At 52.1% G+C, this 22,595-nt stretch overlaps 2 protein-coding genes across 6 annotated transcripts in view; one reads left to right on the top strand and one right to left on the bottom strand.

The window, feature by feature from the left end:
* The window catches only part of dldh (dihydrolipoamide dehydrogenase), a 9,119-nt gene extending 8,124 nt beyond the window's left edge, over window positions 1-995 (bottom strand). Inside the window, exon 1 of the mRNA XM_060061577.1 lies at window positions 897-995. Within this exon, the coding sequence (XP_059917560.1) occupies window positions 897-995 (99 nt within the window). The remainder of the gene's footprint in view (window positions 1-896) is intronic.
* A 4,320-nt stretch (window positions 996-5,315) lies between these two features.
* ptprz1a (protein tyrosine phosphatase receptor type Z1a) overlaps window positions 5,316-22,595 on the top strand; it is a 36,386-nt gene continuing 19,106 nt past the window's right edge. For 4 of the 5 annotated variants that reach the window (XM_060060606.1, XM_060060605.1, XM_060060604.1 and 1 more), the window contains exons 1-11: window positions 5,316-5,466; window positions 11,674-11,853; window positions 13,195-13,346; window positions 14,361-14,456; window positions 14,791-14,857; window positions 14,983-15,140; window positions 16,551-16,701; window positions 18,489-18,673; window positions 18,978-19,104; window positions 20,924-20,961; window positions 21,134-22,091. In XM_060060606.1, the coding sequence (XP_059916589.1) occupies window positions 5,331-5,466; window positions 11,674-11,853; window positions 13,195-13,346; window positions 14,361-14,456; window positions 14,791-14,857; window positions 14,983-15,140; window positions 16,551-16,701; window positions 18,489-18,673; window positions 18,978-19,104; window positions 20,924-20,961; window positions 21,134-22,091 (2,248 nt within the window). In that variant the 5' untranslated portion in view covers window positions 5,316-5,330. The remainder of the gene's footprint in view (window positions 5,467-11,673; window positions 11,854-13,194; window positions 13,347-14,360; window positions 14,457-14,790; window positions 14,858-14,982; window positions 15,141-16,550; window positions 16,702-18,488; window positions 18,674-18,977; window positions 19,105-20,923; window positions 20,962-21,133; window positions 22,092-22,595) is intronic. The other variant, XM_060060603.1, reaches the window with a different exon arrangement.

Below are 22,595 nucleotides of genomic sequence, written 5' to 3'. Positions count from 1 at the left end.
CCCCCACTCTTTCTGTCTCTGTCTTTCTCATTCTCCCCCTCCCTCCCCCCTCTGTCTCTCTTTCTCTCCCCCCTTCCCCCCCTCTCTCTCTATGTGGCTCTCTCTCCAGCCCCCCCCCCCCCCCCCCCCCCGCTCTGTCTCCCCCCCTCTCTCCCTCTCAGTGGTGGGATTGAGTTGTGTGTGTCGGGCCCCTCTCTCTCTCAGGGGCCCGTGAGATCAATTAGCCGAGGATCTGCTCAGCCAAGCCCTGCTCCACACACACTTACTCACACACACACCCACACACACACACACACAGACACTTATATATGAACACACCCACTTATGTACACACACACACACACACAGACAATCACACACACAAACACATGCAAACACACACAGACATACTTATGTATGAACACACACTATTTATATACACACACACTTTATGTGTATATATATATATGTATATACACCCACAAACACACGTTTTGATTTACACACACACACACACACACACACATATACACACACACACTCTCTTTAATCACACACTTATATAAATATACACGCCCACACACACGCACACACACACACACACACACACCCCGGGAGAGGGGACCGTCTCTCTTGGACGGCTCATGAATCAGAGTTAGGGTCTATCGTCCCGCTCAGCAGTCCTCTCTCAGGTCCTCTCAGCCTTTCAGTCGTCTCTTCCTGTAAACAGACCTTCTCTGAGTGGACGTCTTCCAGCATCGCCCGGGAAATGTTTAGAGGGACTGGGAAGCAAAGCACTGGGAGACGGAAAGAGAGAGAGGCCACTTATTCCTCCCAGTGGGAGGCTGAGCTGCGACACAATCAGACCTCCAGACCTCCTGTCTCACTGTAGCCTGAACCTCCTGGAGTCCCCTCACTGTCTGAGGAAGACTGGTGCTACTGGGCAGCTCCCAGCAGAACCAGTAGCAGACCGTGGTTCTACTGGGCACCTCAAAGCAGAACCAGTAGCAGACCATGGTTCTACTGGGCAGCTCCAAGCAGAACCAGTAGCAGACTGTGGTTCTACAGGGCAGCTCCCAGCAGAACCAGTAGCAGAGTGTGGTTGTATTGGGCAGCTCCCAGCAGAACCAGTAGAAAACGGTGGTTTTACTGGGCAGCTCCCAGCAGAACCAGTAGCAGACTGTGGTTGTACTGGGCACCTCCCAGCGTAACCAAAGATGTATTATTAATTTAAGTTCTTGTCTTTGGAAGTCCAGCACACAGCCAGTAGCACTGGTGGCTACCGGAAGTAGCAGTGTTGTTTACAGCCCTGCTAATGTGCTAACGGGCTAACGGCCTGTGTAACCAAGGAGACGGATGTTAAACAGGCGCAAGCCACTGGTGGGGGAGCTGACCCTAGTTCCACGTTTACTGAATGCTGATTGGCTCACGACGGCCCAATCAATCACTGCCTGGTGTGGAGCCCCCGGTGTGTAGCTCTAGTTGTGGAGCCCCCGGTGTGTAGCTCTAGTTGTGTAGCTCCCGGTGTGTAGCTCTAGTTGTGTTGCCCATGGTGTGTAGTTCTAGTTGTGTAGCTCCTGGTGTGTAGCTCTAGCTGTGTAAGTCATGGTGTGTAGATCTAGTTGTGTAGCTCTAATTACTACTAGTGATACTGTAAGCACTGATTACTGGCATGTACTGTAAAGTAGTGTAAAGAAGTGTAAAGTAGTGTTTGGCAAGAGGTCTAAAATACTGTTAGGCAAGTACTCTACAGTACTGTAAAGTACTGTACTTTACTAACAGTACTTTAAATTACTTTACAATACTTGCAGTACTTTACACAACTTCCCGAACAGTACTTTACAGTACCTTACACAACTTCTCTAACAGTACTTTAAATTACTTTACAGTACTTTACACATCTTCCCTAACAGTACCTTACAATACTTTATAGTTCATCCCCTGGGATCTGCCCAAAGTACTGTAATGCACTGTTAGGGAAGTTGTGTAATGTACTGTTAGGGAAGTTGTGTAAAGTAATGTAAAGTACTGTAAGGGCTTTACTGTGAAGTACTTTTAAGGCTGTACTGTAAAGAAGTGTAAAGTACCATTATGGCATTATTGTAAAGTACTGTAAAGTAGCCATAGTCTTGTCAAACAATCCAGATATTCAAGTTTGTGTTTCAGTCAGGCCATGGCTTGGCAGCCATTCATTTCCAAATATGGTTGCAGCCTTCAGTTGTTCACATACCTCCAGCCAATCAGATTAAATAACTAGGTGTTGCTCTGGCTTTCTTCTAAAATATCTTTAATTGCTCCGCATGTTGCGACACTTTCCTTGGGAGCTGCCATTGTTCTTTTAATTTGGCTGAATAAAGTGTCTGTAAAGACAGCAGTGTAAGGTACTATAAAGTGTAAAGACTGTTGGTAAGAATGTATAAAGTGTAAGGACAGCAGTGTAAAGAAGTATTAAGTATAAAGTGTAAGGACAGTAGTGTTATTAGCATTAAGTATATAGCTTAAGGACAGTAAATACTGTATTAAGCATAAAGTGTAAGGACAGCAGTGTAAAGTAGTATTAAGTATAAAGTGTAAGGACAGCAGTGTAAAGTAGTATTAAGTATAAAGTGTAAGGGCTGCAGTGTAAAGTAGTATTAAGTATAAAGTGTTAAATATTAAGTATAAAGTGACAGCAGTGTCCGTCAGGACAGTGGAGTCCTGTTCGTGTCCTCAGCCTCCAGTCATGGACGGGGTCCAGGACTGGCATTGAAGGACCGGTGGTGGTCTTACAACCCAGAGCCAACCCCCGTCTTACACATCCTGGCAAGGCCGTGTTCTCAGCCTGGAGCTGCTTGGCTAGTCAAGCTAGCGGTGCTGTCTGCTAATCCTCTTATTCAGTGGACCACTGCTACGCCTGCAAACCCTCTCTCTCCCTCCCCCTCCTCCCACCAACCCCACCCTCTACACCCACACCCTCCCCCCCAGAGCCACACCCTCCCCAGCCAGCCAATGCTGGCCGTGCTCCACTTAGGAGGAACGCCCAGTAGTGTAGAGCTGTTCCTCCCTGCTGGGCTCAACCAACACTATCACTACCCCCACCCCCCACTACCTCCACCTCCACCCCCACGACCTCCACCACCTCCACCTCCACCACCACTACCTCCACCTCCACCCCCCACTACCTCCACCACCACTACCTCCACCCCCACTACCTCCACCCCCACTACCTCCACCCCTACTATCACTAACTCCACCCCCACTACCTCCACCCCTACTATCACTACCTCCACCCCCACCACCACTACCTCCTCCGCCACCACCACTACTACTCCCTACACCACCACCACCCATACCTCCTAGCTAACCCTATTCCAGGCTGGCTGAAGGATGCTATTAAGCGTGCTATCTCTGCTAGCGTTGGTCTTCCCGGTGTAGCGCCTGCATGCTAACGCGGGGCGTGGCCGGGTGTGCCGTCTGAGCAGCAGCTGCTGTCTTTGTTGTCCACTCGTCAATAGCCGGCGGTTTCTGCTCCGTCTTTTGTCAGGGAGCGTTACGTAACTTAAAGCAGGCTGTGTGCACCGGAGATGAGTGTGTTCTGAGTGTGTAGCGTGTGTGAACTGTGTGTGTACTGAGTGTGTAGCGGTTCACTCAGTCAAAACATCAGACATCGATCAAGGGAAGGCTATCTGAGAGCAGACCAGAGGAGGTCCTTCTGTCTGGTTTGGGACCGTGGGAGACCGGGGGGAGACCGGGGGAAGACCGGGGGGAGACCGGGGGAAGACCAGTGGGAGACCGGGGGAAGACCAAGGGAAGACCGGGGGGAGACCGGGGGAAGACCGGGGGGAGACCGGGGGAAGACCAGGGGGAGACCGGGGGGAGACCAAGGGGAGACCAAGGGGAGACCGGGGGGAGACCGGGGGGAGACCAGTGGGAGACCGGGGGGAGACGAGGGGGAGACCGGGGGGAGACCGGGGGGAGACCGGGGGGAGACCGGGGGGAGACTGGGGGGAGACCAGGGGGAGACTGGGGGGAGACCAGGGGGAGAGAGACCAGGGGGAGAGAGACTGGGGGGAGTCCAGGGGGAGAGAGACCAAGGGGAGAAAGACCGGGGGAGAGAGACTTGGGGGAGACCAGGGGGAGAGAGACTGGGGGGAGACCAGGGGGAGACAGACCAGGGGGGGACCAGGGGAGCCCCATCTCTGCCACCACTGACCAGCAGGCCGTAAACATGTAATCCAGATTAGGTTGGTATCATGGAGAGTCCATCTCACAGCAGGACGCCCTCTCTCCGACAGACGGATCCTAGTGACACCAGAGATCAGAGCATCACTGGAGAGATCAGCTTCATTCCTGGTAGATGATTCCAGCCGAGGGTCCAGGACCTTCTGCTGTTCATCAAGTCCACCAACGTTTGATCCCTCATTCTGTGGTGGTGGTGCATGTAGTTCTGCTTAGTGGGTTCCATCCCCAGCTGAAAGGGTCTGGGTTCGATCCCCCAGGGTTCAAACTCTCGCCGTAGTCATCCTTAAAGATGGGTCCCTTAACCTCTCCCTGTAGCCACCCTTAAAGATGGGTCCCTTAACCTCTCCCTGTAGTCATCCTTTAACACACAGTCCTTAACCACCCTCTGTAGGCATCCTTAAACACGCAGCCCTTAACCTGTCCCTGCTCCTTAATGACATTCAGCTTGAGGGGCGCAGTGAAGGGCCTGACGTTTCCCAACGCCGCCGGCTGGGGGTTTGAGTGCCTGAGCTGTGAGCACCATTGGGAATCCTGCTTGCTCTTCAGTTAGAGAGCTCAGAGAGCTTAGTTAGAGAGCTCAGAGAGCTCCACGGCTCACAGAGCCGTGGAGGACCTGCAGGTTCTCATACACATTTACGGCCACATTCCTCTCACCTCTGAATCCTGTTCAACAACCTCCCTGAGCCCTGAGCCACGAGCCTCACCTGTCGCTCCTGCTCACCTGGGGGTACGACACGTCAGACACAACGAGGAGCTGACCTGGTGGTGGGGATTGTTAGTGAGGGGGGGGGGGGGGGGCAGGGTGTTATACACAGCCAGCAGCTCAGCTGATTGGCTGGGATGGGATAACGAGGTGAATGACCTCACCTCACCCGTCTCACTGCCCATCTCCCCTGTCTGACCTTCCCTTCTCATCTCACCTGTCTCACCTGTCTGCCCTCACCTGTCTGTCCTCACCTGTCTCACCTGTCTCCAAGTGTGTACAGACCCATTCCTTCTCTGTCTTCCATCATGGAGTTACCATAGTGACCAAATACTCTGTAGGGTTTGAGTAGGGCTGTGTTTTATGGTGATTATCATGTGTTTGTTCACGAGGGTGTGTTTATGATGTTAACAAGTGTGTGTTGCTGATGTTAACAAGTGTGCGGCTATGTGTTTACAAGTGTGTTGACGTTGTTTACTTGTTGTTTTCAGTGGACCAGACCAGCTCCTACGGTTACAGGAACCAGAGGAAGTTCTCAGAAGACATCGACTGGTCGTACGCAGGTACGCCTCCTGCTCTCCTCCTGCCCTCCTCATCCTCCTCCGTCCTCCTCTCTCCTCCCTTCGCCCTCCCCTTCTCCTCCCCCTCCTCCTCCCTCCTCCCCTTCTCCTCCCCCTCGTCCTCCCTCCTCCCCTCCCCCTCCCCTTCTCCTCCCCCTCCTCCTCCCCTCCCCCTCCCCTTCTCCTCCCCCTCCCCCTCCCTCCTCCCCTCCCCCTCCCCTTCTCCTCCCCCTCCTTACCTTCTCCCTTTAGCTCCTCTCCTCCCCTTCTTTCCTCACTGCCTGTCCTGTATGTAGTGTGTGTGTGTGTGTGTGTGTGTGTGTGTGTGTGTGTGTGTGTGTGTGTGTGTGTGTGTGTGTGTGTGTGTGTGTGTGTGTGTGTGTGTGTGTGTGTGTTTGTTGAAGTGCGGTGTGTGTGTGTGTGTGTGTGTGGTGTGTGTGTGTGTGTGTGTACAGGTCTGTAAATGTGTGTGTGTGTGTGTGTATGTGTGTGTTTGTCTGTGAGTAAGTGTGTGTGTGTCTGTGTCTGGTGTGTGTGTTGACCTATGGACCATCACCACAGGTGTCTGAGAGATGTCACTTCAATGACAACACTTTGATGCTCCAGAGTCCTCACAACCACACGTCTTTGTGTGTGTGTGTGTGTGTGTGTGTGTGTGTGTGTGTGTGTGTGTGTGTGTGTGTGTGTGTGTGTGTGTGTGTGTGTGTGTGTGTGTGTGTGTGTGTGTGTGTTTGTCTGTGTGTGAGTGTGTGAGTGTGTGTGTGGGGGGTGCACTCTGCTTCAAAGAGGGGGCTCAGCCTGGTGAACGAGGTGTGAAGTGGTTCTGTGATGCAGCCTGAGAGTGAGAAGACAGACAGACCGATAGGAAGAGGAGGAAGTGACAGATTTACAAAGGAAGTGATTATCATAACGTCCAACAGGGTTGTATGTACACACCTACAGGGTCGTTAGTAACGGCCTGTACAGGGTCGTTAGTAACGGCCTCTTCAGGGTTGTTAGTAACGAGCTCTACGGGGTGTTTAGTAACGACCTCTACGGGGTCGTTAGTAACGACCTCTACGGGGTCGTTAGTAACAACCTCTGAGGGGTCGTCAGTAACGACCTCCGGGGGCTATCGGCGGTAGAACCTGAGGAGGGCGTCAGAGGGAATAACGGCCCCTGAAGAGAGGCTCTGAGTGGGGGGGGTTCTGAGGGCCCTCTGCTCTCCAGACTCATCTGAGTGTGTTTGGGTCCGGCCCGGGGCTCATGTTGGGATTAGCATTTGAATGCGCTGCCCATTCTCCCGGCTCCCTCCATGAGGGGCCCATTGTGGAGACACCAGTGTCCCCAGGGAGCGGCCCCGCACCGCTCTGCTCCCACCCGCCGCTACACCTCCTCCTCCTCCGGCGGCTCCTGGCTGCTCCAGGGCGAGCCGCTACACCCCCGTCTGTCTCCACTACACCCCCGTCTGTCTCCACTACACCCCCGTCTGTCTCCACTACACCCCCGTCTGTTTCCACTACACCCCCGTCTGTCTCCACTACACCCCCGTCTGTGTTCAGACAGCAACAGCAACAAGCCGACCTCAACATGAAGAGATTAGAGAGAAAATGAGAAGGAACCGTGGAGAAATGAGGGTTGATTCAATTCAATTCAATGTTATCTATATGGCCCTTAACCACCGGTCCAGGCTCAAAGGGCTTAACAGGCCATGTGTCTATGACCCACCCCTGACCCTAGCCCCCCAGAGGGCAAGAACAAACTCCCTTAGTTAGTAAGGGAGAAATCTAGAGAAGGAACGCAGAGTGGGGATCCCTCCTTCAGAGTGGGGATTCCCTTTTCAGAAAGGAAGACCCCTCCTTCGGGCTGGGGGATCCCTCCTTCAGAGTGGAGGATCCCTCCTTCAGAGTGGGGGTCCCCTCCTTCAGATTGGGGGATCCCTCCATCAGAGAGGAAGACCCTTCCTTCGGGCTGGGGGATCCCTCCTTCAGTGTGGGGGATTCCTCCTTCAGAGTGGGGGTCCCCTCCTTCAGATTGGGGGATCCCTCCATCAGAGAGGAAGACCCTTCCTTCGGGCTGGGGGATCCCTCCTTCAGATTGGGGGATCCCTCCATCAGAGAGGAAGACCCTTCCTTCGGGCTGGGGGATCCCTCCTTCAGTGTGGGGGATCCCTCCTTCAGAGTGGGGGGTCCCTCCTTCAGATTGGGGGATCCCTCCTTCAGAGTGGAGGGTCCCTCCTTCAGAGTGGGGGATCCCTCCTTCAGAGTGGAGGGTCCCTCCTACACACGTAAAGGCAAAACCTTTTAAATGGGTCATGTGGTGCTGGCCGGTTAACCATAAGGAGAGTCCAGGCCTTCAGTCGTAGTCGCTGCGATGTGCCAGGCGTCCAGTGAGATGGGTTGGATATGAGTTCTCCTAGTTCTCCAAGTGCTGCTGTACCTCTCCGTGAGGTCTTGGAGGTCCTGACAGCGGCTGGTTCTACACTGCAGACGCCAGCGCTGCTCTTTATGGGCTCAGGGTAAACACAGTGAGGTTCACCTCCTCTGAGGAGCCCACACACACTCAGTGACCTGGGGTCTCATTTATAACCGTTGCGTACGCACAAAACGGGGCTGAAATTGGCGTACGTGACTTTCCACGCCAAGGTTGTGATCTATAAAAAAACAACTTGACGGGAAAATGTGCGCAGCCCAAAGCAAACTCTGACCCATGCGTACGCATGGTTTGGAGGAAAAGGAGGATTGGCGACACAGACGGTGTGGTGGTGAACTGAAGTCAGACCGAAGAATTGTAGAGTGAGAAGAACGATTATGTTTTATCATCGCCCTTCATAAATTTAATTTCAACCCGTATCATGCGTTAAATCTATGTAATCAGAATAATTTAAGTCAACTGCTTCTCAGTTATAACTCCAGAAACATCTCCTTAGAATAGAAATAAAATAAAAATCTCTATATTTAATCCCGTCACTCCATACTGTCCACTGACGGCGCGACTGCATGGAATAAAGCATCTGTCCAACATGTGTCAATAACATAATATTTTTATGTGACACTGTAAACACATAATCAAATGTTAATTAAATCCCAAGTGTGGAAAACCAAGCCACACCCCTCATCACAATCGTTGTCCGTTACTCTTGATGCTTTTCATGACAAATCAGGCATTAAAAAGGGGTTATGTTCAAGAACATTTTACGTGGGTGATTACAAACTGATTATCCAAGGTGTTCTCGGTCAGTCTTATTACCGTAACCCTATAAATACAGAGGTGAGTGCCGTGGTATTGCTGCACCACTTCTGGCGGACCATGCAAATGGCAGGATTCGGAGGGAGAGGGTCTTTAGGGACCATAACGATTTATTGGTAGGCTACATAAAAATATGTAACTTTATGTCAGACCACTTCTTTTTTAATTCTGGGACTGTGCGCTCCGTGCTACTGACAGAGTTCACTGCTGCAGCAACATGTTGCCACTCAAGGTCGATTTCGGGTCGTTTTAGACGCAGAGACGTAAGCACGTAATTTACACAAGGGACTTGTTTTAGACAAGTTTTGATTTACGGTTCCTTTAAGGTTCCTTAAGGATTGCGCGTGTTGCAAGGGGATTCTCCGCCAGAACAGTAGGGGGAGCAACGAACGAATCTGTGGGCGTGGAAGTGGAAATCGCTGGCTTGTTTATATTTATGCACTTCCAGTATTTTCGACGAGAGTAGCAGTAGCTAAGTTTAGGTTAGCGGGCTTTTTTGCTTTTCTCAGTACTTCTGTCATTGTTTCCGACAAGACATAATACTTGCATCTGAGTCTGTTTTATATGCAGATCGAATTCATGAGGTCATTTGCATTGACCATTTATGGTTTAAAAGGGGCGTGTACAGGGCGGAACGTGAAGCTGATTCAGCTGCGCACACTTGTAGGCACTCTGTGATTTATAAAGAAAAGATTGCGTACGGTGTGCGTACGCAGGGTTTTATAAATCTGAATATTTTTTGCCGCACGCAAAACATGGCTTTTGGGCGTACGTACACTTTTAGTAGCGATCCCACGCAGTTTTATAAATGAGACCCCTGGGCCTGCAGCTGTCTCACCTAACAACGGGTCGGCCTGTCTCACCTAACAACGGGTCGGCCTGTCTCACCTAAAGACAGGTCGGCCTGTCTCACCTAACCACAGGTCGGCCTGTCTCACCTAATGACAGGGCCACCTGTCTCACCTCACAACAGGTCGGCCGGTCTCACCTAACGACAGGTCGGCCTGTCTCACCTAACGACAGGTCGGCCTGGTGCTGTCTCACCTAACGACAGGTCGGCCTGTCTCACATAACGACAGGTCGGCCTGGTGCTGTCTCACCTAACAACAGGTCGGCCTGGTGCTGTCTCACCTAACGACAGGTCGGCCTGGTGCTGTCTCACCTAACGACAGGTCGGCCTGGTGCTGTCTCACCTAACGACAGGTCGGCCTGTCTCACATAACGACAGGTCGGCCTGTCTCACATAACGACAGGTCAGCCTGGTGCTGTCTCACCTAATGACAGGTCAGCCTGGTGCTGTCTCACCTAACGGCTTGGTGCTGTCTCACATAACGACAGGTCGGCTTGTCTCACCTAACGACCGGGTGCTGTCTCACCTACCGCCGGTGGTCCATTCCTCTGCTGGGCGGGGGCCGCTTACGTTTCCTTTCATCTCCCAGTCTTTGTGTGGCGCTCCGTGTCCAACCTCATCTCCCATGAGCCTCTCTGTCCTGATGTTTGAAGTCAAACCACACAACTCTTTGTTTGCTTTTCTCAGCCTTTGTGTCAATTCTTCAGCCCCCCCCCCCCCACCCCCTCCGCAAAAAAGATCTAGGGTAGGTAGATCCATGGTAGATACAGTAGATCTAGTGAAGGCAGATTTAGGGTAGCTAGATCTATTTTAGGTATAGTCGATCTACTGAAGGTGGATATAGGGTAGGTAGATCTATGGTAGATACAGTAGATCTAGGGCAGGTAAATCTAGTGTTGGTAGATCTAGGGTAGGTAGAACTAAGGTATGTAGTTAAAATAAATTAACATATGAGCCTTGTGTGTGTGTGTGTGTGTGTGTGTGTGTGTGTGTGTGTATATGTGTGTGTGTGTGTGTGTGTGTGTGTGTGTGTGTGTGTGTGTGTGTGTGTGTGTGTGTGTTTGTGTGTTTGTGTGTGGGTGTGGTATATTCTCAACCCTCACCTTGATGGTCATTCTCTTCCCAGGAGAATGAATACCTCCAAACATTCACACATCGTCCTCTCCTCCTCCACCTCCATCCTTGACCTCCCCTCCCTCTCCTCCTCCACCTCCTCTTCTTCACCCTCCTCCCCCTCTCTCCTCCCCATCTCCGTCCTTGACCTCCCCTCCCTCTCCTCCTCCTCCACCACCTCCTCTTCACCCTCCTCTCATCCCTGTCCTCCTCCTCCACCTCCTCTTCTTCACCCTCCTCCCCTCCCTGTCCTCCCCCACCTCCTCTTCTTCACCCTCCTCCCCTCGCTGTCCTCCCCCACCTCCTCTTCTTCACCCTCCTCCCCCTCTCTCCTCCCCACCTCCCCCCCGGTGGTAGAATGTGTCATCCTGTGTGTCCCTCCTTGTAGTGTGAAAACAGACCAGAAGCTCCGGTCTGAGGGGTCTAAAGAGCAGATAAACTGGATCATCTCCACCTTGTCTGGGTTCCTACATCCTTAGGGCTAGATCCTGGAAGATGAGCTACACAGCAGAGGAGAATGATTTAGAAGTTTAGGATGCCCTCCGTCCCCCGGCAGCAGACCATGGTTTGGATCTCCAACCTGGCAGCCTCTAGGACGTGTCTGCTCAGAGACACGTCCTGGTTTCTATCCATGGATCAGCAGAGATAGAAACCATTAGGACCATTCATTGATACTTAACACCAGCATCTCTACAGCTAGCTTTCTGCTAGCGCTCCCAAACGGAGACACTGCGTGTTTGGTCTTGTTAGGCGTCGGTTAGGCCGTTGATATTTGTTCCTGTTAGGACGGCTACCTTAAGAACCTTCTAGGTCCTCAGGCGGAGACCTGTTTCAGCCCATCTGTCTCAGAGCTAAACAACATACGACCATGTCTACACTCAGCTATTTACTACACCGAGTTCTGGCTTGGTGGGAGCTCTCACTGGGAGAATGTGTGTGATGAGCGTCACCAGGTGGTCTCCACTGGTGGTGGAGACCACCCCCCCTTCATGAGTCCCCTGACGTTCTCTCTCCTCCAGGGACCCTGAACCAGGACAACTGGGTGAAGAAGTACCCGTCCTGCAGCAGCGCCCGGCAGTCCCCCCTGGACCTGGAGGAGGACCTGGCCCAGGTCCGCCTGGAGTACCAGGACCTGCGCTTCGAGGGCTGGACCACGCCCACCTCCGACCGGACCACCGCCAAGAACGACGGGAAGACCGGTGAGCTGACCGTCTTCCTCTCCTCCTCCTCCTCCTCCTCTTCCTCCTGTTTTGTGGCCTCCTTACCCCCCATTGGTCGACTGCTCTTATGTTGGTCAGCAGGAAGACAAAGGCTCCAAGAACCCGAGCTATCCTCCCTGTCTCCTCCTTTCTCCTCCTTTCTTCTGCACTCCCTTTTGTTGTTCCTCTGCTCCCCGTCCCAGATGTCAGGAGGAACGGTGTGTGTGTGTGTGTGTGTGTGTGTGTGTGTGTGTGTGTGTGTTTGTGTTTCTCAGGACAGTTTGGCCCACATCGGGCCGTAGATAAGCGGTGTCTTTAGGACAGGACTCAGGTTCCCCCGTAGAGAGTGAACAGATCTTTTATTCCCAGCCCTCCTCCAGGGGGACAATAGTGTCAGTGTCAGAGCCTCAGATCGCTGGCTGACATTTCAGAGCAGGACGGGGCATAATGTTGTTTAAAACCCGTTCCTCCACTCGGCTCATTCAGCAGGAAGCTCTCGCTCTGTGGTGAACCACCGCTCAGCGTTACTGATCACTCTCCTCTCGCTCTGTGGTGAACCACAGCTCAGCGTTACTGCTCACTCCCCTCTCGCTCTGTGGTGAACCACAGCTCAGCGTTACTGATCACTCTCCTCTCGCTCTGTGGTGAACCACAGCTCAGCGTTACTGATCACTCTCCTCTCGCTCTGTGGTGAACCACAGCTCAGCGTTACTGATCACTCTCCTCTCGCTCTGTGGTGAACCACAGCTCAGCGTTACTGCTCACTCCCCTCTCGCTCTGTGGTGAACCATAGCTCAGCGTTACTGATCACTCTCCTCTCGCTCTGTGGTGAACCACAGCTCAGCCTTACAGAGCTCAGCCCCTTCTGGGTCTCTATACGGCCGTCTGGGTGAAGCGCCAGGGAGACCTCAGAGACACCAGCAGGCTCTAAAGACCACACTCTACATCCTCTCTTAAAGGACTCTCTGTGAATAACTCTGATGGAGCTGTAGGAGTAGACGGCCTTGCCTTACTACTCCTGCTACTAGTAGTGGGGTCTGCTTTGGTCTGGAGGTACAGTGGGTTGACTGCTAACCGGAAGGTTGCTAGTACGATCCTCGGCTCCTCCTAGCGGGGTGTCGAGGTGTCCCTGAGCGAGACCCCTCTCCCTGACTGCTCCCAACGAGCTGGCTGTCACCCCACGTGGTCGACACCACCGTCGGTGTGTGAATGTGTGTGAACCGTTGTGAGTCTGCTATATGCCCTAAACGTAGTAAATGTAAATGTACCAGTATTACTACTACTACTATAACCACTAACCAGACTAACCAGACTAACCAGGTGCTCGGTGTGTCTCTCCAGTGGCCGTCACCTTGGGGGGGGACTTCTTCGTGAGCGGCGGGGGGCTGGGCTCTCGGTTCAGGGCGGCCCGCCTCACCTTCCACTGGGGGCGCTGCAACGCCTCGTCAGAGGGCTCCGAACACAGCCTGGACGGGGTCAAGGCCCCGCTGGAGGTAGGCGTCTCACTCTCTGGAGGTAGGGGTCTCACTCTCCGGAGGTAGGGGTCTCACTCTCTGGAGGTAGGCGTCTCACTCGCTGGAGGTAGGGGTCTCACTCTCTGGAGGTAGGGGTCTCACTCTCTGGAGGTAGGGCGTCTCACTCTCTGGAGGTAGGGGTCTCACTCTCTGGAGGTAGGGCGTCTCACTCTCTGGAGGTAGGGGTCTCACTCTCTGGAGGTAGGGGTCTCACTCTCTGGAGGTAGGGCGTCTCACTCTCAGGAGGTAGGGCGTCTCACTCTCTGGAGGTAGGGCGTCTCACTCTCTGGAGGTAGGGGTCTCACTCTCTGGAGGTAGGGGTCTCACTATCTGGGGGGGCGTCTCACTCTCATGGAGGTAGGGCGTCTCACTCTCTGGAGGTAGGGGTCTCACTATCTGGGGGGGCGTCTCACTCTCATGGAGGTAGTGCATACTTTCTCACTCTCATGGAGGTATGGCCTACTGTCTCACTCTCATGGAGGTAGGGCTTACTGTCTCACTCTCATGGAGGTAGGGCATACTGTCTCACTCTCATGGAGGTAGGGCATACTGTCTCACTCTTATGGAGGTGGGACATTCTGTCTCAATCTCATGTAGGTAGGGCATACTTTCTCCCTCTCATGGCGATGGGACATGGGGTCCTGTCTCTCATCCAATCGTCTGTCTGTCAGTTCCATGTTTGATTGCTAAATTCATTTTGAGATTGTTTGCCTGCGGCTCCTGAGGCTCAATAAAAGAGTCCTGAATATAGAGATCGGCTCCGTTCTGACCTCATTATACTAGAACCAACACACACTAGAGATCCAACACACTCTACAGATCCAACACACTCCACAGAGCCAACACACACTAGAGAACCAACACACTGTACACACACTACAGAACCAACACACACTACAGAACCAACACACACTACAGAACCAACACACATCACAGAGGTCCACTGCCCCCTGTGTGACCGATGACCCCCAGGGTGTCACCTCTGACCCCCAGATGCAGATCTACTGCTACGAGGACGACCTCTTCGACTCCCTGGACCACGCCCTGAAGGAGGGGGGGCGCATCACCGCCATCGCTGTACTGTTCCAGGTATGTGTGTGTGTGCGGCTGTGTCTCTGGGGGGGGGGGGGGGGGGGGCATTAGGTGGGGGGCGGGGGGTGAGGGGGTGAGGGGGTGAAAGGTGGGGGGTTGAGGAGGTGAGATTTGAAATAGCTTCTGCAATGTAAATGTTTATTTTCCATGCCAATAAAGTTCTTATTATTTGAATTGCGAGAACGTTAGAGTGAGACAGACGGAGAGACTCTTTCAACTGCTTCCAATATTCCACTGTTTACACACACACACACACACACACACACACACACACACACACACACACACACACACACACACACACACAATATTGACGTGTGTTTTTCCATAGATCAGTGTGGAGGACAACGACAACTATGAGGCCATTATTAATGCTGTCAACGCAGTCAGCCGCTATGGTACGTCAAGCTAACCCGCCAAAGAGACAGAGTCCAGTTCACGCTGTGGGGTTCCATGTGAACCCCCACAGGCTAACCCTAACCCTATGAGACAGGCTGACCACTAACTGTGTGCGTTTTTCCAGGTAAGAGTGGAGAGGTGGAGGCCTTCTCCCCACAGGCTCTGCTCCCCAACTCCACCCAGAGGTTCTTCATCTACAACGGCTCCCTGACCACGCCACCCTGCTCCGAGACCGTCCAGTGGATCGTCCTGAAGGAGCCCGCCGCCATCTCCGACGCCCAGGTGAGGGAGTGGAGAGAGAGAGAGAGAGAGAGAGAGAGAGAGAGAGAGAGAGAGAGAGAGAGAGAGAGAGAGAGAGAGAGAGAGAGAGAGAGAGTGAGTGAGTGAGTAAGTGCAGTGAATATTCTTCAGATTGTATAAATAATGCACTCTTAACTTTTGAAATCGTAAGAAGGCAGAATAATTCGGCCAAACAAATTGTTCAAAAGAAATATTCGGTCTTCGGTTGCGTTTGTATATTCGCTTCGGCCACGATTTTTATTTTCGATGGATCCCGACCAAAACGTTGTTTTGGTCTAAAAAATAGCTGTGTGCACATCCCACCTTCTGGCCCGGTTTAGGAAAAATACAGTAATATTGAGTGAAAGAAATGTAATGTCTGCAGCACTGCTAAAGCTCCCATATTTAATAATAAAAAATTAACAGCACGTTTCGACCCTATTGGGTCTTCTTCAGGCAAATGGATCGACCAAAATAGCCTTGTGAAAGCGTCATCAAAAAAAGTGACTGAGTTTTCTTCGCTACGTTATCGCTGCAACGAAGACTGTTAAAAACTTGGCCTCTTCCAGCTGTTGGGGTCCGCCCCCCCCCCCCCTCCCCCCTCCCCCACGTGAGCTGCAGCATGCATGGTGTTTTTATTTTTTACGTTGTAACTTTGTACACATTTGTTACTTAGGCCTACTCTGCTAAATATATATAGGCCTATAATATTTCTGTTTATGGCATAGATTTCTCCTCAGATTAGGCTAATAAAGCAATGATAAAAAAAAGAAACACAAACACAAACGCTCTATCAAAGGCCCGGCCCGACCCGGCCCGAGGACAGTGGTGGGAAATATCGGCCCGACCCGGCCCGGCAGAGAATCTAAACTCTAGGCTGGATCCAGGATCAGCAGCTAACAGGACTAAATAGGATGTTATGGTCCTGAGCTGCGGGTCCCTGCAGCGACACGTTGTTGCAGGACCGCATTCCTCCTGATAATGGTTAGGGTGGCTGAACGTCGAAACTAATGGTTTAATTAAGCTCTGAGCTCCTTCCTGTCAGTGACGGTCGGTGAGTAACCACGACCCGAACAAAGATGTCTCCGCCCGGCGCCTGCGGCTCAATGCTCTGCTCTGGCATGCTGCTAGCATGATGAGACGCCGCCGCCGCGGTGCTAGGGGGGCTAGCGCTTTGTTTACCTCTCATTTGAAGCTCAACAGGCGCCAGCAGCGAAACAAAACAAACACGCTATAACTCTGATGACGACTACGTCACCATCGGCACTCACTCAATACAACACACATACTGATGATTGTATGTGTGTGTGTGTGTGTGCGTGGGTCTGTCTGTGTGCGTGTTTATGTGTCTGTCTGTGTGTGTGTGTGTGTGTGTGTGTGTGTGTGTGCGTCTGTCTGTCTGTCTGTCTGTAGCTGGAGGTGTTCTGTGAGGTGATGACCATGCAGCAGGCGGGCTACGTCATGCTGATGGACTACCTGCAGAACAACTTCCGGGAGCAGCCCCCCCGCTTCACCGGACAGGTGTACTCCTCCTACACCGGCAGCGAGGAGCTCAGCACACCTGGTACGGCCCACACCTGGTACACACACACCTGGTACACACCTGGGACACACCCCTGATACACACCTGGTACGGCACACACCTGGTACACAAACCTAGTACACACACACCTGGTACGGCACACACCTGGGACAAACCCCTAATACACACACCTGGTGGTACACACCTGATAAACACACACCTACACACACACCTATACAGAGGAGAGAGGAGAGAGAGAGGAGAGGAGGAGAGGATAGAGGAGAGGAGGAGGAGGTGGTGCTCAGAATGGGTTTTGCTGTCCTACATCCCCGCAACGACCGACCAATCAGAGCACAGAGCTAGTGATCAATAGTATTGAACGGTTCTGATTGATCTGTGATGTGAAACCAGCCAGGATCAATTCATGCATCCAGAATGTTTTTTTAACAGGCAGCTGGTAGTTTCTCTGGTAGTCAACACTCGACAGTTTCATCCCTAGAGCGGCTCAATACCTAGAGTGGTATAGTCCAGCACATGACCAATGATCCGACGTTTATGATGCAGTCTCCAAAACATTTCTATGCCAGTTGTTGAAGTTCTATTGTGTGTTAACCCATATGTATCAGAAACTACTATTGGTAGTATTCCAGCTATTGATTGACCATGGTATACACCGACGTATTGTAGTTTATTGATAACCTCATCTTATTTTACACGGAGAGGGTTTTTCTATTGCGCTCGTCGTTCTAGTTGGGGTGAGAGATCGGAGGTCTTTACTTTACTCTGTCGAGAGGCGATCCTACCCTCTAGTGGCCGTGAGATGGAGGTTCAGCCTGGTGCCGACCAGAGTCAACGGGAGGGGAGTGAGTGAGAGAGAGTGATCGAGGGGGAAGGGGTGAGTGAGTGAGTGCATGTTTGAATGAGAGGTTTCTATATACCACTACTTGACAGCAAAGTCTAATGAATGAATGTAATTAGCTACTGAGACAGTAATGTTATGAGGTCTGACCGTTGAGTTCAGGACTTCAGTACGTTGAGGTCAAGTGGTCCATAGTTCAAGAAGTGAGGAGGGTGGACAGGAAGTAGGGAGTGTGTTGGGACAGGGTCTACTGACCCCCTGACCCCAACCCCGACCTCTGACCCCAACCCGACCTCTGACCCATGCCAGGTTCTGTGATGAGCCTGACAGCGTGAGGTTCTCCAGGTTCTAGATGTGGTTCTTCAGGTTCTAGATGAGGTTATGTGATGAGCACTGTGAGGTCCTCTAGGTTCTTAAGGTTCTGTGATGAGCAGGTTCTTCAGGTTCTAGGTGAGGTACTTCAGGTTCTAGATGAGGTTCTTCAGGATCTAAAAGTTCTGTGATGAGCAGGTTCTTCAGGTTCTAGGTGAGGATCTTCAGGTTCTAGATGAGGTTCTTCAGGTTCTTAATGTTCTGTGATGAGCAGGTTCTTCAGGTTCTAGATGAGGTTCTGTGATGAGCACCGTGAGGTCCTCCAGGTTCTAAAGGTTCTATGATGAGCAGGTTCTTCAGGTTCTAGGTGAGGATCTTCAGGTTCTAGATGAGGTTCTTCAGGTTCTTAATGTTCTGTGATGAGCAGGTTCTTCAGGTTCTAGATGAGGTTCTGTGATGAGCACCGTGAGGTCCTCCAGGTTCTAAAGGTTCTGTGATGAGCAGGTTCTTCAGGTTCTAGGTGAGGATCTTCAGGTTCTAGATGAGGTTCTTCAGGTTCTTAATGTTCTGTGATGAGCAGGTTCTTCAGGTTCTAGATGAGGTTCCGTGATGAGCACCGTGAGGTCCTCCAGGTTCTAAAGGTTCTGTGTGCCTCCAGAGTGCAGCTCGGAGCCAGAGAAGGTTCTGGCGGTGGCCCAGAAACGCAGCAGCCTGCTGGTGATGTGGGAGCGGCCGCGCTCCGTCTACGACGGTGCCATCGACCGCTACGCCGTCCGCTACCGGCCCGCCGGCAACCCCGCACCGCCTACCATCGAGTACCTCACGGACGGGGACCAGGACGTGGTGAGGGCCAGGGTCCCAGGGCCACAGGGTCTGGGTTTGATCCCCAATGTCCTCAGTCTACCTAGAGGCCTCATAGAGCTAGATGACCCCCTGACCCATACCTGAGGTTCCATTCCCACTGGGGGAGCAAGGCATTAACACTGCCAGGGTTAGGGGTTGCATTCCCACTGGGCCCCTGCTAAGACTGTACACCCTCAAGTTCACCTCCACTCCCAGTGTCCCCAAGCTGGCCCCAGTGTTTAAACACATGATTATTATTTCCTGTCTTACTGGTATTGAGTGTACTCTACCCTCCCACCACCAGGGGGCGATCCTGCAGGACCTCCTGGCTAACACCAGCTACAGCCTGGAGGTGGTGGCCGTCTGCACGGGAGGCCTCCTGGGACGGCTGAGCGACCAGCTGACCGTCACCATGCCGACCTACGACCCCGGTAAGAGCGACCCCGCCTCGCCCGGCCGTCTCCACGGAGACCGCGCCTAGCACACCTGTAGCAGGCTAGGCTAACGCTAGCGCTGACCGCCTGTCGACTGGCCCATCAGAGACTCTGTAGTGCGGCGGAGAACCACCACGACCGGGTTCTAAATCTACGCTTTATAGAACCCAACGGTTCTGCCATCTCTCCAGACTTTGGTCCTCAGAAACCTGAAACTATGCAACAGTTTGGTCTTCCCCCTGATCTCTCTGCTGGTCTGTCTCTTAGTTTTCCCCCCTGCTCTCTCTCTTCTCTCCCTCTGGTCTCTCTCCTGGTCGCTCTCTTGGTCTCCCCCCTGGTCTCTCTCCTGGTCTCTCTCTTGGTCTCCCCCCTGGTCTCTCTCTTGGTTCCTCTCCCCCTGGTCTCTCTCCCCCTGTCTCTCTCCCTCTGAGGTGTCGTTCTTTCTCTGATGTTTTGGTTTGTATCTCTCTCTTGTTCATGACCTCTGAGTGACCCCTTTTATGTATAAGTAAAACAAAGCATTTGTATACAATGGAACTATATATATATATATATATATATATACAAAATAATAATATATATATAGTATATATTTGATAATAAGTGTAATTTATGACTAAAGTTGATAATAAACTGGTCCATGTTGTACCAAGTTCTGTGTCGGTCTCCGCCTGCTCCTGTGTGACTGAATGCTACATGAACACCAGACCATCAAGTTAGCTAAAACTTGCTCAATTTTAGCTTCAATCCACCTGTGCTGTGTTCAGATATCCATACTTCCATGAGTACACCTAAACGTGTAGAACACTATCTGCACTCATGATGTCAGTGTTCCAAATCGAATACTAACCAGAAATTACGATCGCGACTGCCGACGCGGCTCGTCGTCACCCACCCAAAACATCCAGCTTTGAACTGTGCTAACGCCTAGCAGCTATAATAATATGAAAGCTATAAAAGCTATAAAAGCTGTACATCAATCCACACTCAGCGGTCTGAGCGTTTTGAGTACACCATGCGGGTCCTTTCAGTACACTTCTTTTCGCCCCGATCTTAATTGGAACGCCCTACGTACTCAAACTAAGCATAGCAAGTACCGGAAGTATGGATATCGGAACACAGCACTAGTCATTATGCTAGCTAAAACAAGCTCAATGTTAGCCTCAATCAACCAGGTCATTATGTTAGCTAAAACTAGCTCAATGTTAGCCTCAATCCACTAGGTCATTATGTTAGCGAAAACTACCTCAAACAACTCAAGCTCTTTGTTAGCTAAAACGACTTAGTTAACTATATTCTCTGTTAGCCTCAAGCTATCACCATAACTAACCTTAACCATTTCTATCCTCATTCCTATACTAACTATATCTAACCCAATACCTAATCCTAATCATATCTAATCTAATACCTAATCCTAACCATCCCTAATCTAATACTTAAACCAAACCATCTCTAACCATATACCTAAATTTAACCATCTCTACCCTAAAATACAGTATATGTGTGTGTCTGTGTGCGTGTGTGTGTATTTTTGTTTGTATGCAAGTGTGAGTGTGTGAGTGTGTGTGTGAGCGTGTGTGTGTGGGGACACACACAAAGGAAAGACATAAAAAATCAACATTTAGTCCCCTGATGTTCACTTCACAATCAGTAATACACGCTCTGCATGCATACATATCTCCCAGAATCGACCAACCAGATCCGCCGTATCGAGCTGACCCCACCTTAATGAGGATGATGCTGTCTCTGCTCAGCCAATCACGTGGGAGGATTCCTCCTTCATCTTCTCTAATATGAAACTTGTGTTTATTTCTAGTAGACTCGCTGGACTCTGCGTGGGACGATGTGAACGAGGTGAGCACACACACTCACACTCACAAACGCGCACGCACGCACGCACGCACACACACTATCTTCTGGTCCCGAGAGGAACCAGAAGAACTGTTGAGCAACTAATTATGAGCCAACCGGAAGTGGGTCAGGTGTGGAGGCGGGTTTAAATTATGTCACTTCCTGTCACCACCAGGGAGACTACGACCCAGACCCAGTCCAGGAGGAAGAGGAGGAGGAGGAAGAGGAGGAGGAGAATGATGTTGTGCTCGTGGGGCAGGAGAAGGAGGTGGTAGAGGAGGAAATTGAGGAGGAAGTGGGGAAGGAAGTGGAGGCGGGTTCACCCGTGTCCACAGACCCATCCAGAACCCCAGACCTCCTCCCACTCCTTCCTGACCCCAGAACCACCATCCAGGGCACCTCCACCCAGGGTACCCCCACCCTTGCCCAGCCCACCCGGGGGCCAGTCGGGGCTGTGAGCTCCACGACAGCAGGGCTGCGCCCCAGTACTTCCAGTCCGCCAGCAGGGGGCACTGCTAGACCAGGAGACAGAGGAAGAGAGCAGGAGGAATATAGTGGCATCCCACCAATACACAACCACACACACGCTAGCACAGAGACACAAAACACCACGGACACACACAGAAGTACAGACACACACAACACCACGGACACACACACCAGCACAGATAGACACAACACCACAGACACACACACCAGCTCAGATTCACATAACACCACAGATATACACACCAGCACAGATAGACACCACAACAAGGAAACACACACCAGCACAGACACACACAACATCACAGACACACACACCAGCACAGATAGACATAACACCATGGAAGCACACAACACTAAAGACACACACACCACTTCGGACACATACAACAACATCTCAAACATAAACACACCCAACAGTACAAGCACACTCAACAACACACACGTCCATGCCCCCTCCCCCGGTGCATATGACGGTAACCGTGGAGACGAGGAGGCCGTCGCCAATTCAAACGCCACAGCAACAGGGAGTGAGAGGTCAGAGGTCAGCCTCATCCACCCACAATCCCGCGGGGTGTCCGAGAAACCCCAGCTGAGGACTACAACTCCCAGCATGCACTTCACCGGTATCCCGTCATACACCACCGGTGAGCATCAAGTCGCTCAGGCTTCCTCCTCCTCCTCCTCTTCCTCAGCTCTGCTGGACCCCAGCCCGGCTAGCTCCGCCCCTTCCCCCTCCTGCTGCCTGCAAGCCCCTCCTCCTGCTGGCTCACAGCAGCATGACGCCTCCTCCTCGGCCACGCCCCCTGCTTCTGCCACGCCCCCCACCTCCCTCCACCCCCCCCTCTCTGATGGTGATGATGATGATGGTGATGGTGGTGATGATGGTGGTGAGGGTGATGATGATGATGATGATGATGATGGTGATGGGGATAAAGATGACGATGAGTTGTCTGGGTCTTCATCGGGGGTCTACTCCGGTGACCTCCTCACCTCCTTTAGCGAGACTCCGCCCCTTCCCTCGGTCGGGTTGCCGTCGGCGACGCCAGAGCTCCCTCAATCGCCCCCTGTCCTCGCAGTGTCTCTCTCTCTCGCCCCGCCCCTCCTGCTCCCGCCGTCCTCTTCCTCCTCGGTCGGTGGAGGGGGGGAGG

This window comes from Gadus macrocephalus, chromosome 9, assembly GCF_031168955.1.
Source record: "Gadus macrocephalus chromosome 9, ASM3116895v1".
Lineage (NCBI taxonomy): Eukaryota > Metazoa > Chordata > Actinopteri > Gadiformes > Gadidae > Gadus > Gadus macrocephalus.
Note: the sequence above shows the minus strand (reverse complement) of the source record. Positions and strands in the feature narration are given on the sequence as shown.